The 18,192-nt window shown below is 35.1% G+C and overlaps 1 protein-coding gene across 1 annotated transcript in view; it reads right to left on the reverse strand.

The window, feature by feature from the left end:
* Positions 1-5,600: 5,600 nt before the first annotated feature.
* The window catches only part of ZFC3H1 (zinc finger C3H1-type containing), a 50,918-nt gene continuing 38,326 nt past the window's right edge, over positions 5,601-18,192 (reverse strand). Inside the window, exons 25-35 of the mRNA XM_081058230.1 lie at positions 15,930-16,035; positions 15,624-15,822; positions 14,974-15,068; positions 11,280-11,390; positions 10,903-11,007; positions 10,605-10,770; positions 9,466-9,566; positions 7,695-7,796; positions 7,026-7,065; positions 6,696-6,758; positions 5,601-6,566 (exon numbers count right to left, since the gene is read on the reverse strand). Coding sequence (XP_080914356.1) covers positions 6,429-6,566; positions 6,696-6,758; positions 7,026-7,065; positions 7,695-7,796; positions 9,466-9,566; positions 10,605-10,770; positions 10,903-11,007; positions 11,280-11,390; positions 14,974-15,068; positions 15,624-15,822; positions 15,930-16,035 — 1,226 coding nt within the window. The 3' untranslated portion in view covers positions 5,601-6,428. The remainder of the gene's footprint in view (positions 6,567-6,695; positions 6,759-7,025; positions 7,066-7,694; positions 7,797-9,465; positions 9,567-10,604; positions 10,771-10,902; positions 11,008-11,279; positions 11,391-14,973; positions 15,069-15,623; positions 15,823-15,929; positions 16,036-18,192) is intronic.

Below are 18,192 nucleotides of genomic sequence, written 5' to 3' on the forward strand. Positions count from 1 at the left end.
TATTCAATGCCATCCCTGAATCTATATCGACAGCTAAGTCTGAGAAATTATGCTTTCTGCTTTCCTATTCCAAAGATTTAGAGAGTAAGATTATAGAACTGGAAAGGATTTTCATGGTTCACCATTCAAGTTTTGTTAAGAGATTAGAACAAGTTAGGTTCAAGCCACTAACCTCATCCTATGGTCTGTTTACTCTAGTTGATGGTGTGGCAGAGATGTTTAGTTGTTCCCAAGTATGTAGTATTCTAGCCTTTATTCTTGAATTTCTGCTGTCCACAGCAACCCAAAATAAAGATTACACTTCGCAGCCTCCCTTGCAGTGGCCAACTGTCTTGTGTTCTGAACAATGGGACAAAAGCAGATGTGACTGTTCAGCTTGTGGAAAGTACTCTTGAGAGATTTGTCCCCCTTGCTTTTCCTTCCTGCGAAACAAAAGGGTTGGGACCAGAAAGCCATCTTGAATCATCAGGACAGGCCCCACAAAGTGCTGTTGTGCAGTTTTGAAAAAGGCCCCCCTTCCTCCAGGCCAACTTTACCAGTGTCCTAGGATGCTCGATAAGCCGATTGTGGGCTTCATTTCAGCTGCTATTTCAGCTTTTTGGCCACGTGCAGGGCCTGACCAGCAGGACCATATGTGGCAGCACTCTGAGAGTGGAGGTCACATAGGACAGAGCAACAAGATGTTTCCTAGGTCTCTTTCACCAGAGTGCCATACTAGTCAGCCCTGGTCCATCCACTTGAATTTGTACTTAGGAAAGAAAATTCTATCTTGTGTAGGCTGCTATTTTCCATAGAAGGCTCATTTTACTCTCGGGTATTTTGACTCATACTTCCCTACTACCCCCCACTAGATCACACTGCTTTTATTTAGTACCTCATTAATCAGTCACCCAAAGTGAATACTACCAATTATCCTCTGCTCTACATCCTGTGATTTTTATCTTTCCACTACTGGGGCCAGAGCCAGGTTGGGCCTAATTGCAGTTAGAAAATCATCATATTGATCCCTTTTGACTTAAAAGTTAAGACCATCTGCTAATGGATAGTTTAACCTGTTATTTTGGGCATTAATGCCAGGAATGATCCACTGAATTTAGATGGCAGTTTTCTCTGTTGTGTTACTTAATTAGAGACAGCAACTAACTCACGCTTGAGATTGGTAGGGTCATATGCTCTAAATGGTGGTAATGAAATTATGTCCAGAAAAAACAAACTGTTATTTTGCAGCATCTCTTTGCTCTAAAAATTTTGGAAAATAACCCCAAACTCAAAATACTACTCTAATTTTTAAAAGTAACTTCTATTATATATGATCTCTCAACACCCCTAAGTTGTAAGAGCACTTCTCTACTTTGTAGATGTGGAAATAGGGATCAATGATATGGTCTGTCACAATTACAAAGGTACATAGTGGAGCTAAATCTAATATCCAAATCTTTTAGATATGTGCTTTTTTCATTACATTGGTTCACACACCTCTACTTCTTTAAACTATCTCTTTGCAGCTTCACTTCAACCAGCAGAAAGTGCCAACCCTATCCAGGGAGTCTCATAATTTTGACTGTATGATGTGCCAAGTTGAGTGTTTGTTTTGGTGTTGGCAGCAGATGCTCTGATTACCTCCACTACTACAAACAGCTCCCAGTCCTCTATCACTCTTCCTAATTGGTTCGGCTCCCTTAGGCTGTTGACTATCATTCTCTTTCATAAAGCTTACGTCACTAGGTAAAGAACAATTGCAAGAATTTAATTTGCTTGATCGACCAAACAACATTGTAAACCCACCTTTGATTCTGAGTTGATAATCAATCTTGAAGCTTTCAAATTAAAGGACAAATGCAATATATTATTTTAGAACATCTGTGCAAAGTTTTCATGTTTGGATTTAGGCTTTTACTTAATAGAATATGGCCTTGAAGAGTCATATTCATTTATATTTTGTGTAGCCTCCCAAATTATTAAAGTCTTGCATATAAGTAAAATATTCGTTATTCTATGGTATTTGTGATAAAATTGACTCCTATATTCTTAACATTTTATTCACTATCTTCTACGCAGTAAGTTGTATTTTTACACTGGACAAAAAAATCCAGACCCACCAGCACTCACCACAAAGTCACATAAGACCAATCGAATTGGCCTCAGATATTGTAGATCATCTGCTTTCTTTGTGAAAACAGGGACTACATATTCTTTCTAAGCTCGTGCAATTTTTTTTGCTCCCCAACAGTGCTTTATTCCTGGCTGGGTTCCATGTTGAAACATTTCTGGTATTGGGTGAAAAGATGTCATTTTCAAGAATCAGTTTAGAGCACTGAAGAGTGGGCCATCTCCAGGCACTTCTATATAGAAAGAAACATAACCATAACTCTTCAAGAGAGTAACGGAATATCACTTTGTAGCCTTGACTGGGACTGAAACAGGGCTGTGCAGAAGATGTAGATACTAGTAAATGTTGAAAGCAGCATATTATTCATGTATTACCCAAGTTAGGGAGAAAAGAAAAAGGAAAAAAACTTGTAGCAGCAATAACTGCTACTCATTCCAATCAGACGCTCCACATCAAGGCTGTTTTAACTGGGGCTGATGAGACCAACTCCTACTCAGCCATACTCATGTCGCCTTCGAAGCACATGTGCCCCCAGGTTTCTCTTCTGGACAGACGCGGCTGCTCCGGAGTTTCCTGTGTCTTACCTGTCATTGTGTCTAACACTGTCAGTTGTGAATGAATTAGCACAAAGCTAAACGAGCTTTTTAGGAAGTTTTAAAAAAATGTACAAGTTTCTAAAATGTGCAATCCCTTCTACAATATTCAGGTGTAAGTGGCACATACTTTTTGAAAACAGTATTACTGGCCTCAATTTTTCCTCCTTCTCTTTTATGTCTCAGGCAGTAATTTACTTTCATCCAGGAAGACTTTCCCAACCTCCAACCCAAATTTGGAGCCCCTTTGGAGATGCTTTCTTAGCATGTACTCTTCTACCACGTTAGATTCAGGGACTTCTTTATTCATCTTTGTATTGGGAGTGTCTACCAAACCTCAAATTGATTCTGGAATGAAAAAATGCCTGATTCTCCACTACGGGGCCTCTGAAAATGTGTTGTGGGGCCTCTTGGTGAAAGCCACTAAATGAAAAATGGACAAATCCTATACCTATTTTACCATCTATGAAAGACAGAGATATAGCTTTCTATTATCTACCTCAAAGATGTCTAATAAATAAATAAATGTCATCTAAATAAATACTTTTTCAACTCAGTTTTATCACCTACATTAAGATAAAGGTTGTAGTGAAATCGTGAAGGACAAAAAGAAACAATATCAAAAATGTTCCTTAGAAGTCTGCCTTTTCTTGAACAGTTCTTGTTCCAAAATGCTCTGTATAATTACTGTTAATTTGTACTGAGGAGTAACGATACTTTTACAGGCATAATCCTCAAACCTGAAAGGTCACTAAAATTGTACTTCCCCATTCTTCCCTCGCACTAATGTTAACACAGATATGAAAGCAGACTTAAGGAAATTATGACTTACTTGTGAACATCAGACAGCTTTAAGCAAGAATATTGGCCCTGCTTTGTATTACAGCCACATGTTCCTATTTTTTCAACCACCTTGAAAAATAAATATTTGAACTACAATCTTCAATAAAGTCCTTCTACATTTGTTGTCAACCTTAATCACCTTTTGCTTGTCTGCTTAGTGCTTTCAGCTCTTAGATGTTGCACCTGGAGATTCTAGCTTGCTTTATGATGCAGGTTTATATGCCCTTTAATTGAAAGCAAACCGCCTTAGATAATCCAGTGACAACAATGTTACAAGGTCCACTTTCCGTTAAAAAGCAAATAGAAATATTAGGCTGTTCTCTAAAATGAAGAAAAACACATAAAAATATACCACAATCTGCCACACCACTTCCTTTACCAGAGATAAAACCCCACAGCCAAAAATGCCTCTTTTGTGGCTTTTCTCCCCCCCGGCAGGAGTGGGGGAGTGCAAGGGACTATAGTTCTCAATGACTAATCTTTTCTCACTGGGTGATATTTCTCTGCCCAAAGAAAGACTTCAGTCATACAGTGGGTTAAATATTGTATTCATGCTACTACAATAATTAAATCAACTTTAACCCCAAGTTTTATTTAATGTTCTCATTTTTGTTAAAAGCACTTCATTAAAAAACAAGTAAACCTGCACATGGAAAGATGACAGGAACATAAGCCTCATTCATAAGCAGTGTTTGCTATTTTTTTGTGTAGGTTAACGTGAGTTTGTAAAATGACATGAAGAAAAGGTGACATAAGAGGTATTTTTAAGGCAATATAATTTCTATAAGAGGGCTTCAAGATCTTAAATGGCAGTGTGACAACTGATCAAAAGGGAAACAGCTGCTCAACATATGCCAGGGACTCTGCCTGCGTGAGTGTGGACAACACGGGGAAAGGCGACCCCTGGAGTTGTTACAGTGTACGGCCTGCATGGCGGGCCTAGAATTGTGTGCACCAATGAAAGCCTTCCCTTAGGAAGAGGCAAAAGTTACTGCTGATGGCATTGTTTATGCAACAAATGGTAGGTTCTGGAGAAGACAAAAACTTAAAACTTGTCTCCAAAAAACTACTGAGACATTTCAGTTAACATCATAACTGTTACACTGTGGGGGGGTGAGGGGGGACAGACTGGAAATATTTTTCCAAGCACCTAACAATGGTTTTCAAATAATCAGAGCAGGAAAAGTATTCAAGTTTAAGTAGTTAAGTGCATATGATGGAGAGATGCCCCTCTGGGATTACTATCTCCTACCCAAATTTCTTTGGTTTTAGAGAAAAACCAATTAACCTCTTTTTGGTTTAATGAAGGGCAACAGACAAATGGGTACCGTTCTTCATCTCACCGAACAGCACTTACTACTTACTGTGTTTCTCCAAAAAAAAACCTAGCCGGACAAGCAGCTCTAATGTGTCTTTTGGAGCAAAACTTAATATAAGACCCGGCAATAATCAGACTGCACTGTAGCTATAAGACCAAATTCGTTACAGTTGTGTGTGTGTCATTAATTTTTTTCTTTTAAACTTTTATTTATTTTAAGTGTGTTTTTCCAGGACCTATCAGCTCCAAGCCAAGTAGTTGTTTCAATGTAGTTGTGGAGGGCGCAGCTCACAGTGGCCCATGTGGGGATGGAACCGGCAACCCTATTGTTAAGAGCACCGCGCTCTAACCAACTGAGCTAACCGGCCACCCCCATTAGTTTTCCTAACCAGGTACAAACAACCCACTGTAGTCTGAAAACAAAAAGCAAGGTCCCCTTTATATCTGGTCATTTGATATTCAACATAAGACAGCATGTCACTAAGTAAATCATTCAAACTACAATTGGGAGATACTTTCTAAACACTGGTCTTGAGACCAAGGAGTTTAATGGTAGTGCAAACCTATCTGTTCTCATCCTCAAAACAGAATAGGACCATTTTCTTGTGAATTGAAAAATCACTGGAATGTTTTTTATGTAAGAAAGTATTGATATAGTTATACTGCATATCCCTATCTCCTACTTCAACCCTTTCCCACCAGGGTGTGAAAAGTGAATAAAGACAGCAACATTTTTTAAAAAGTTAACTTATATTAAAAATATTTTGTTCATAAACAATTTTAATACTACAAAGTAGTATTTCAGTACAAAGCAGTTCAAATATTAACTGTTCTTTAAACTGTTAAACTTTATTATAAATTAAAATTTCTTTACAAAAAATTGCACATAATATTTGACCACTCTTAGGTTCTGATGCACTGGCAATTGCAATAGTTTCTTTAATCTTCAAGTTAAACAGTCTCAGCAAGGAGTCCAGAACGTAGAAAGGGCAATAAACAACCCTGTTAGAGCATTCCAGTGCAACTAGCAGACTTGTGGCCATGGCAGTTACACTTTCCTTAAGATGGACTGCTTAAGTTTAAATCCTGAAATGAAGAATCTCAAAAGGTTTAAAGAGGAAGAACTAAAAGGGACTGCCTGCTTTTTACTGTAAACACAGCCCTGGAAATTAAATCCCAAACAAGAATCTCTCAGGCATCAGAGAGTGTCAAGTTAATCAGGACTAGCACAACATAAAGGGGTAAAAGTAAAAAATAAAAACAAAAACAAAGCAAAATTAAAATATATATCAGTCACTTTGAGGAACTATACTTACGTACATGATGTTATGAGAATCTGGCAGGGCCTAGTGGCAGGCCAAACAGGAAGTTCATTTATCCAACCGTAGAGGGTCATATTCATTGCTTCCGGTTTTGAGGACAGGATATTGTAGGGAACTTGATATGATCGGTAATGCTTCTCTGCATTACACAGACCTTAGCCAGGGATCAGCCTAATCTTGAAGGATCATTCAAATAATTTTGGCAATTATTTTAAGGACTTAGAACTGACTGCACCCAGTGTTCAGTGATTCTTGCTTTCTGTTTTGTAACTGTTTAAATTTAAGAGCTCATTTAGGCTGACTCCAATCTCTTGGCACTTGGAAACTAGTTTTCTCAGGTTATCAGTTTTACCTCCTTCTGAAGCTTCAAACAAGAGTTGCTGTAAAAGACAGGGAAGCATAGAAGTGAGACTTAGCTAGATTCTGAGCATTACCACATCAATGGATATGGCACATGCAGAAAATTTATAGGAAAACTTCAAGATAAAATAAAAGATAAAAAGCATTACATCTTTCCACAGTGATGCACAAAGAGGTAACTTCTGTAAGGCTCTCTGATATAAACGGTGGACCTATAAGATAGATATACACACAATTCCATCAGGAAACATGATGAGAGACACCTTCATAATCCTAACTATTTGAATGACACTTCATAATAACATTCAAGACAAAATGGTTACATTGGGTGTAGGAGTTGCCAAACATTTAGAGTTCTTGGGATGTTATGTAAAAACACACATAATGTCTATGCTTTAATTCTTTTAAATTGATAAATCAAGTAAAGGGGCAGAATGGCTTTAAAAAAGTGACTCATCTGATAGTCAATCATGGCTTACCTCTCTTTGTCCCTTTAGAACAATCTCAGCAGCAATGGCTCTAAGAAAAAAAGGAATATAGAAAAGGGAAAAGAAAAATTTACATATCTTTGAACAAAATGAGATACTACCACTGGCTGAATACTGACTGGGAATCTGAGTACAAAACTTCCTGAAAGTAACAGGCTAAACTTCCAAGGAGGGTAACCTATAGTGAAAAGAAAAATTCAACAATTTTTATCAACTTTACAAGAATAAAGCAGACCAGTGTTTTGAACATTAATAACGTTCAAGAAAAATATTCATAATAATTATTACTAAAAAATACGTGGCATGATCACCTTTAAAAGAAAGAGGACATCAGACCATAAGTGGGGGAAAACCCTGCATTTCAAAAGAGATGGTCTTAAAATGTTTATAACAGATTTATGTGCTATTGATAACAGTATTGTTACCTAAATGTTCTCCTTCAAGGAAAATTACAACTCTATCCATTTTGCTTTTAGAAGCAATAGTTAATGAGCACTCCCTCACTCTCAGTTTAAACCCTCAGCAAGTGCCAGAAACAAATCTAAATTAGAGATCTGTCCAGGAAAAAAAAATAGATGTCATTTCAGATTTACCTGTCTGGAGCAAACCTTACAAATAAAAGCAATAGCTATAAAAACATGTACGTGATTGTTGCATTACATTTTCCAGGTGGCCAGGCATGTTGGAATATTATATGTAAACATCTTGGCTTGAAGTTTCAGAATCTGAACATTGCTTTCTTCCCATTCATGTTGAAGTAGCCTGTAAAGCACATTCAGGAAAATGAACAAAGCATTGCAAGTGTAAGGAACCCCAAAAGTGCTCTATGAACAGGATGTTTAATGAGGTACAATTTTCGGTCAGTTAAATTCCATCAAGGCTATTCAGCAAATATTTGTAGAATGCCTCTTATAAAAATTACCCCAGGACAGGGACATGGCAAACTAGCAAGAAGTCCAGTCAAGACCCATTCCATCTTCAACAAACTAAATAAAGCCCACGTATTCCTACAGACGACTAAAGCATTCTCTTCCAATTATACCTCACATGCCCCCTCCCCCCAATTTTCTACAATGACTTCATACATTAATGCAATTTCCTGGTATTTTTCTCTCTTTATTAAACTGAGTATACTTAATTGTGAATGACTCGAGCTAAAATGTAAGTACAGTGACTAATTATTAAATTCTCTATTCTGAAAAAAGGGACAAGGTAGTAACAAGTATCAAAACACAGAAGTGGAGCTTTACCAGGAAAACGAACAATTGAACTGCCTATATTCTAGAACACCTATCATAACAGAAACTAGTCAAAAGACGACCACATTTTCTATTTCACGTTTTACCAAAGGTGAGGTTCCATAACAAAAATTTCTATAATTGGCTTCTATAGATTAGCATGATTACTAAGAATTTTTAGTATAAAATGATATGGTTATTTTTGTCATAGCCTCAAGCCTTTGAAATTTTTTCACATTTTCTATTTCACGTTTTACCAAAGGTGAGGTTCCATAATAAAAATTTCTATAATTGGCTTCTATAGATTAGCATGATTACTAAGAATTTTTATTATAAAATGATATGGTTATTTTTGTCATAGCCTCAAGCCTTTGAAATTTTTTTAGTCTCGTATCTTTTTCCCACATACATGCTAAGTGGAATGTAAATACTTTAACACACAAAGGAATATACGATAAATATTTCAGGCACCTGATGATCCACAAAACAAACTCAGAGACATAAGGCACAACTGATGCAGTGACAATGATTGCACAACTAGAAGCCAAAACACTAGAATGCAGGGTACCTTTCTGAATTAAAAGATACAATTCTTGAAGGTAAAAATGGGTTTTCTCTATCAGAGGAGAGAAACTACAAAGAAATGCTCAAAAATCTCCTTCTAACTGAATGTATGATATCCGTAGATAAGTTTCTCAAATACGGTTTGGGGGCTCAAGCTCAGGAATTTGTACTTTAAGTAAGCATTCCAGGAGCTTCTAATACATGCTAGTATTTAAGAGCAACTGATCTATCTGAAAATATGTTATAGTAACCAAAGTACATATAGTTGGCTGCTGTCTCAGTAACACTTTAAAAATCTCTTAAGTAATGCTTCTTCGCCATGTAAAACAAACTTACTGCCTATTATACATGTGCCAAGAACAGATGGCATGTGCTTAGGGAACACAGATGAACTTGACTTAATTATATGCCCCCTTATAATCTGCACAGTTTTCTGAAATGACCAGATTTTTATACTGACTTCCACATGAACAGCTATCTATTGCTTAACAACTCTGAAATTAAAGTAGTATATATCAGTGAGGAAGGAGTAGAAGAAGAGACTGTTCTTGTCAAGTTTTCAAGAATAATTGCACATGAAGAGCCTATACTATTGGGCTGAGAACCAAAAGAATTTTATTTTTTCTTACCTCAATGCAAGTCCAGAATTAGTTGGCATAATGGAGCAAAACCGTTCCAAGGTTTTGGAATGCTGGGTCTTTGGAACACAGCTCAAATAAAAGTAAATAACCTGTAAAGGTTGAGGGGAGGAGAAAAATGAATGCAACAAGATGTGAAATACAATTACCTATGTGTTTTAATGAGAAAACCAAAAGGTCTTTAAGACATGAATGTATAATAATGTATGATGCTGTGAGTTATAGTTCCTACCATTAATTTTATTATTAGTGACTTTCCAAATATGACTTAGGAAATATGGTCTAGTGATGAGAGCCATGGACTGAGAGCACTGACAAGAAGTCAGGAGTCTGGGTTTTCATTCCTGAGTCTACCTTTGCTTGCTGTATGGCTGGGCAAGTCAGAGGGCTAATAATACCTGCCATATCTTGCTCATGGAATGCCCGTGTGAAAATGACTTAATGTCCATAAAGTGGTTTGAGATCCTGGGATAAAGAATGGCATAGAAGTACAAAGCACAGTAATTGGTTATCCTGATTAATAACAAAAAACACGTGTATGTTTTAGTCTACACTGAAGTTCAGTAGGAGCTTTCAGCCTATATTGTACCAAATGAAAGGAGTCTCTGAAAATAAACAAAGAACCCCTTTGTTTCACTGCTTATAAGTTTATAAATATATCATTAGTCAGATTCTACTCTTAAAATTCTAAACAGCATTGATTTCAGCTTTTTTATGTCCTATGTATAGCTATATTTGCTTGATAAAGTATTAACAGCTACACTGTATAAGCCCATTCTTATTTAGTTTGAAGTTACAAAATTTTTTATTCAGTAAAATTTCCAACTCGTCAAGCATAACATTACAGATATTATTACAATTACTTCTTCTGATCTTTCTTCAACATGTATTAAACCTTAACATCTCTTCAATTTTCCTTCAATGTCCAATTTTCTTAAATATAATCAATATGTACATTCTATCTTAACTGAATCTTAATCATGGTCAATGCTAGGAAAGCATAGTAAACGCTAGGAAAGTGGTTTTAGGAAAAGCTCTCTTGCTATAAAACAGGAGTTTTGCTGTTGTTTTCTACGTCGCCTTCCTTTGTACAAACATTTAAAGAAAAATAAACAGTTTTAAGTTCTTACCCTATTATGAAATTCATAGTTGGACCAGTAATCAGCACTGCTAAAAGGAATGGGGTATCGGGCAGGGACTGTAACCAAACATCTATTCACTAAATCAGTAAAAAATTTGAATTCTTGGACTTTGTTTCTGGATCCAGCAGCTCTGTTATTGGCAAAGACAAGATAACTGCCAAAAAAAAAAAATTATAATTAAGAATAATTAAGCCAGTAATTCTCTCACCAAGAAAGCTGATTGCCCCTTTCCCCACCATGTCCCCTTATTTCAAGTCCCAATCTTATTGAGAGGAACTAAACTTACTCCATCCAAATCTTCTGCACTATATCAGATCTCATGGCAACCCCTAACGCTGCCTCATATGCCTCCACTGTCTCTTTAACACTTGATTGAAGAGGATGACAAAGGCTGTTTAAAAAAATGAAGGAAAACATTGTATGTCTATAGCTCAATTCTATTAGGTAAAGAAATGACAAAGTATATTTTAAACATTGGATATTATTACAATGGAATCCTTCTTTTGATCTTTCTTCTTTAACAACGCATAAACCTTAGCATCCCTTCAATTTTGCTTCAATAACTTTAATATCAGGTTAATTTTAACACAGTGTAATTCAGTAATAAATAACAAATGCAAGCCTAATACGCAACATTTCTCTCCACAGAAGATAATGTCTCACCAGTAAATCATCCACAAATAAGGAACTTGATGGTTCAACATCTCATCATCAAAATTCCCTTTACATAAACGAGCTGGAATGTCAAGTGGTCCTGGGATATTTAAGAGATACCTGGTGAAAAAACATACTGTTTGAAATTATGCCTATGCATATATGGATTAATAACACTTTAAAAGTCCTCAGTTTCAACTTAAATTTCCTTGAGATATTTTTAAAAGGTAATGAGATTTTATTTTTATATGTATACCATACTGTTTTGGTTATATCTCTAGCATCACATATTTATTGTTTTACACCTACATGAATAACTCCTCTGCTAAAACGAATTTTTACATTCTAGCCCCAAAATTAAACAAACCACAATAATCATATAATTAAACCTAATTAAAAACAGGAAAGAACAAATGAGACTACCAAATAGCTCATAGTTTCCAAAAAAATCTGCTTTCTTGTAAAAAAACAAAGTTCTTTAAGTTACAAAACTTGATATCTAAAAACAATCTCTCTCCCATACATACAAACAAACATACCATTATTGTTTTAATTTCAGACATGATATCAAAGTGTGTTCTATAACATACTGGCCCATAAGGTACTTGTCAAAAATAAGTCCATGATCAAATAAGATTGGGAAATATTGAAAATTATAGCCCCCTCTTGAAAAGCTACAATACATATTAAGATATTAACAGCTCTAAAAAATAGATTAATTAAGAAATCTATTTGACTTTGACTAAGGCAAGTTTCCCAATATATCTGAATTTGTGTGTATAACATTTACCAACATTCTCAGGAACCATGTTTTTGAAGAAAATACAATTTTCTCAACAACGATAATCTACTATAACTGTTTACCTTGGATTTTAAAATTATTTTAAGGGACTAAGAATTAATGGATTAGAGACGCTAGATGGGGACAGAAGAACCGTAAGAAAGGGAAGAAATGGTACATCTAAAAGTCAGGTTATCATCCCAACTTAACCATAATATCATGAGTTAATCAATTAATTTCTAAGGATATTAGTTTTCTCAATTGAAAACTAAGGTAAGTAAGAAGAGATGACTTAAAATCTAATCTATGTGAGACTCTATCCTTAGGCTAACTTCAGTAAAGTGAATGCAATTTCCCCATTAACTGTTTTAACTGTTACAGCTATCTGATATCTGCAAATTGATATCAAATACATGAAAATTACCCACATCTAGCTCTTTCTGTCTTAAATGTTACATAAAACAGGAAATGATAGAATCTAATTCTAGGTAAATATTATTGTTCTAAGCTTTTAGCTTTATAATTTCTACTCATGAAATTAAAAAAATAAGATTTTGAACCTATTAAGATCACTGACTTCTATTAATACACTGTGGCAGTATTTACTTATAAATTAATATATGTGTGTGTGTACATATATATGTGTATGTGTGTATATATATGTGTGTGTGTGTGTGTGTGTGTGTATATATATATATATATATATATGTATGTATAACAATGCCTAAAACTATCTGACTTACTGCCATTCTCCTAATCTTTGACTCAAAAAATTTTCCTAAATTAACAGAAATGCACTTTGTGTAAATAAGGGCTTCAATATTACCTAAAAAAAAAAACCTAAGCACAGGATACCTTGTTTTTGTAATTCTCAGTGAATTATGAACTATGACTATTCCCACAAAAAAATTAATAAAGTAAGATGACTTAGCAAACAATGAGAAGATTATTTGGAGGCAACCCATTTTCAAATTTTATTGACACTTGTTTATTCTGCTTCATTAAGTTGACATCAAGAAGATCTGAAGATCTTTGATTAGTTACTACAGGAGAATCTGGCAACATTTTCTTTTAAGCTAAATCAATTACCTCCATGCCCAAGGGAAGACCAGAACCAGCAAGTCTATAAAATGTTTGGTTCAGCCTTGGATTTATCCTATGCCTGAGTTTGAGATGTTTAAGCAACCTGATTTAAACAGTAAAAAAGACAGCATGGGGATGTTGAACAATCTCTAAATTTCTTATAGAATGGTTTAATTCTTCTCCATTAATTTGCATTTTAAATTATTCTTTCGTAATTAATCCTTAGGTATTAATCTAGAGGAAGCAGAGGAGAAAGAATTACAGGAAGAGTACTGAAATCACCATGTCAATAAACTGGCTACCATAAGAGGACAAATGTAAAAACTCATGTCTAGGAAAGAACAGTGGCCCCAAACTTTTTTGCCAAATCTCCAAAAACACTGCCATGCTCACATATTCTAGGGTGGATGGACCACTGACTTAACAAAATGTGGGTTGTTTCTGAAAATATGTTTTTATATAATATGGCTATAATGAGGGTGGACAGAGGGAGCACCTAAGAGAAATACTTGCAAGAACTAGACTTGTATATATCAAACCAAGATGTTCTCTTCACTTATCATTATTTTCCATAAGAAACTGTTTTGGGAGATATTCAGCTTAGGCCTTCCTTCTTTCTGTTCTTCCTAACATAAAATTATAGAGTATGTCATGATAAAATATTCTCCTTTTGATTCTGTTTTACTTGTGATCAGCAAACCACACCTACTTTTGTAAACAAGGTTTTATTGGAACACAGCCATGCCCATTCGTTTATATATTGTCTATGGTTGCCTTCTTGCTACAACAGCATAGCTGACTAGTAGAGATAGACCATATGGCTTGCATGCTTAAAATATTTACTACCTGGCCCTTAAGAAAAAAGTCTGCGATCCCTTCAGAGATGAGGAGAAAGCGGGAAGAGAACTTTAAAAGCCTCCCAAGAAATCATTCTTCATAATCTGCTGTGGCCTCTTATTTTTGTTAGAATAAAAATTCACAGCAAAACAAAGGCAGTAAATACAGAGCTCCACATTCGTTACTGAGAAAGTGATGGCTGAGAAAAGAATCTTCTAAAGCTTACTCAACATTTCAGAGCCTAGAGCAGTTCTGTTTAGAAGTTTAAGAAGTATAAGGCGTATTATTTACATCCACTTTAGATCACCAAATAAGATTAAAAGCTGTTCTAAAAATAAATAAATCACTAGGGGGTGGGGGGTGGGTGATGAGGGTAAAGGGGATCAAATATATGGTGATGGAAGGAGAACTGACTCTGGGTGGTGAACACACAATGGGATTTATAGACGATGTAATACAGAATTGTACACCTGAAATCTATGTAAATTTACTTACAATTGTCACCCCAATAAATTTAATTAAAAAAATTTAAAAAAATAAATCACTGATTAAAATGTTAAAAAAAAAATCACTGTCTCAGGATAATTCATTGCTATAGTATTAAATGCTAAAATTAACAATAACAATAAATTAAAAGCAGAATGAGTCACCAAGGTGTCAATATAAGCCTTCCTTTGTTAGTGTCTTTAATCTAAAAAATACAAAGCATTTACATCCTTCCATTTTGATTAAATTCTAGTGCCTTCGTAACAGTCTAAGAGGGTGTTTATTTTTTAGAAAAATCAATCTAAATAGCTATGTACGGTGTAGTAGACTTATTGGGGTTATCACTTTGTGAGGAATGTAAATGTCTAATCATTATGCTGTTTTGTACACCTGAAAGTAATAAAAAAAAAAAAATCAATCTAAAATGTAGTCAATCCACACAAAAAAATGTATAATCTTTCCACTAAACTACACTATTTCTCATTCCTCTGGAAATCAAGAGTTCTACAAACTTACCGAAACAAATCCAAGTTACAATATTTCTCAAACCCAGGTTTAAAGAAGGATGCAATAAATTTCCGCAAAAATGGAAGAAGATTATCTCCTCGATTCTATTTTAAAAAGAGGAAGAAGGAATACACATTAGGCTTATATTTAATTAAAATCTTTCAAGGGAGGAAAAACCACTATAAAAAAAAAAAACAACAACAACCAAATCACTACTTAGATTAAGTTTCCTGAGTAGGTGGGGGCAGAGATAACTTCTATATGCTCATCGCCAAATCAAATTCACCTAACCATTAAACAGCTTAACACCCAATATACCACAGGCTCAAGTTTCATCCAATTACCTAGTAAGCTTCTATTATATGTTTGGCACTGTGCTAGGTGTTGGGACTCTAAAACTGACTAAGATATGGTCCTTGCCCCCTTAGCAAAATATATAAAGCAGCTATAAACAAAATTACAAAGCAATTTAATAAGTGTAACAATAGAACTATGCACACAGTATTTATAGCAGAGAGGAGTTAACAGTTTGCAAAGGGCAAAAGGACCAGGAAAAGCTTCCTGAAGAGGCTGGTGCCTGAAACATTTTAAAGAATGAGTAAGAAATTGTGAAACATTAAAATATCATATTCAAACATTATGAGTTATTTTTTTTTTACCTGCAAAATGAAGAATTTGCACATATGATAAAAAACCTCTGCATTCTGAGGATTTTTTTCAAATGCAGTAAGCCATACTGCCCTGGCTCTGTCGTGCTGATTTGTTTGCAAATATAAAGCAACAAGGGCTTCCAACAACTGGCAGTTCATGGGACATGAGTCCAATAAACATTTACAAAGCTCCACTGCAGCCTCATACCTTAACAAGAAAAACAACAACAACAACAACAAAAAAAAACGTATCTAAACACATTTTAAAAGATCAATTTTCAATACAAAGTTAACTGCTTGTCAATTAAGTTTTACCTCTCTAGCAGCTGGTGCAGAGCAATCATGTTTGTGTAAAGTGGAGCACAGACCTCTACTCTTTCCTCAATAGTAAGGCTCTCATCTGTGCAAGCTTTCACTGCATCTATCCAAAAACATCACAATATCAGGAATCAAACATAAAATAAATTATTTGACTATGTTATTTAAACTCAGAGACCAACAGAAGAAGATGGCCTATCTCTTTGCTTTACCATCATCTTATACTGAACTCCTGGCTGTTACCCAAAGGAGGTATTTGAGAGATTTCCAAACTCCAAAAATTTAACCTCTTACCGTCATTTTCCCAGTAAGAATAAAACATCCAATATGAGCTTTCACATCTATCAATGTTTTCACTTCAACAAGTGTCTGCATTTATCCTAAATTCCTTAAAACTATTCTCAAAAAAAAAAAAAAAAATCAAAGAATGAATTATCTTTCCATCTTTCTCTGACCCATTTCAAAAGAGGACTTGCTCTGCTTTTGTATAGCCATTTAAATGTCTCCCCCTAAACTAGGTCCTTTCCTGACTCCCTCAAAACACACTTCCCCTTTGTAAAGAATCCTTTACTTAATCAGGCTGCTTCTTAGAGAATGGTACCATGTTTGACTTTGCACAACTGTCACCATTTCCTCCTTGCCCAATGGTTAGTATGACTTCCCAGATTTGCAGTTTTAAAATGAATGCCACTCTGATACCACACTTTTGAAGTGAACTTACAGGCTCATATCTAAACAAACCTAAAAGTCTCTCTCTAAATTAATTTTATTTGATTAGTTAGCATTTGATAATGTTCTCCCTCTTCTTATTTCTTCTTGCCTATGTTTCCAAGAGATTGTTTATATTTCCTCTTGGTCTCATTCAATGACTCTATTCTTCCTTTTACCCCTTATTACTATACTTTTCAATCTCCTTTCCTCAGAGAAAATATCTCATAGCTTCAACTACTGAATAATTTACTGCAAGAGTACTAAAAACTGTAAAGCACTTTGCAATACAATAACTTCTGTCAATAATGTTCAAATCCATTTCTCTATCTGTAATTGTCCAGTTAAGGTTCGTTGCCTTATTTCCTTCTGCCAACAGGCATTTCCATTTGGATGACCAATTAGCATTCACAAATACCACTCCTACCACCAAAATCAGTCTTCCCAATTTATGTTTTCTATTAATTCATTTTCCTTTCCCATCTCAAGACCCCAAAATCATCTTTGACTATTTCTTGTCTTCTTCCCTGACGTTTAATCTGTCCTCCCCCTCCACATCTCTATGTGCTAACTTCAAATGTCTCTAATAAATACTCTTTCCCAGGTTACTTTTTTTGTGCCTCAGTTACGGCAATCAGTTTCTGTTTGGTTTTCATACCTTTGGTACCATTTCTCTACAGCACATTTTTTCTTTTTATTGCCATCAAGTCTACCACACTTACAAAGTTCTTGAAAATTTGGTTATCATTCCACTTATCAAGGTTAATTCCTACTATTCTCTAGCACAAAACTCTGACTTGGTAAAGATTCTCCCTTCAAATCCAATGTATTAATTCCTATCTACTTGTTGCTTTTTGTTTACTTAGCTCCCCTAACAGAAATGTCCTTCTTTTCCTTCCTTTCCTCAATAGTTTATTCAATAAACATTTACTAAGCACTTAGTACACGGCCAGACATTACAGACCTTTGGAAAATATAGTGGTAAATAAGAGTCCTATCTTTGAAGAGGTCCACTATGTCACATAGTTGAGCTTCAAAGTCCAGCTCCAAGCCCTAATTCTTTTATGAAGACTTCCCAACCTATAACAATCTCTTCCCTTTGGTTTTATGGCCTGTACCATATCAATCACAGATCTTAATCTTTTCTACAACCCCAGAATTTACACTATATACTACTAATACTACAGTAATATGGCCTTATATGTTTAATAATTATGTCAAATATATAGATTTTATCTTCTGATTAGACTATATACTTATTAGGAAGGAATGGGTCATACCTTGTATATATTCCACAGCAGACACGTCATTTAGTATACAGTAACAAACTCACTGACTGAGAAAATATTAATTATTTGAAAAATATAAGATATCTTTAACTTTTATCTTGATGGACTGCTTAAAATAAAGAATTACCTGATTCTGTGATTCAATCAATTCATTAAACCACATATCTAGCTGATATCCTTTGCCATAATCAGAAAAACTATGTAGTATTGTACAGTTCCTAGCTTTCACGGATGCCAATGCCCATTGTATCTGATTCAATCCT

The sequence above is a fragment of the Rhinolophus hipposideros genome (genome assembly GCF_964194185.1).
Source record: "Rhinolophus hipposideros genome assembly, chromosome: 9".
Lineage (NCBI taxonomy): Eukaryota > Metazoa > Chordata > Mammalia > Chiroptera > Rhinolophidae > Rhinolophus > Rhinolophus hipposideros.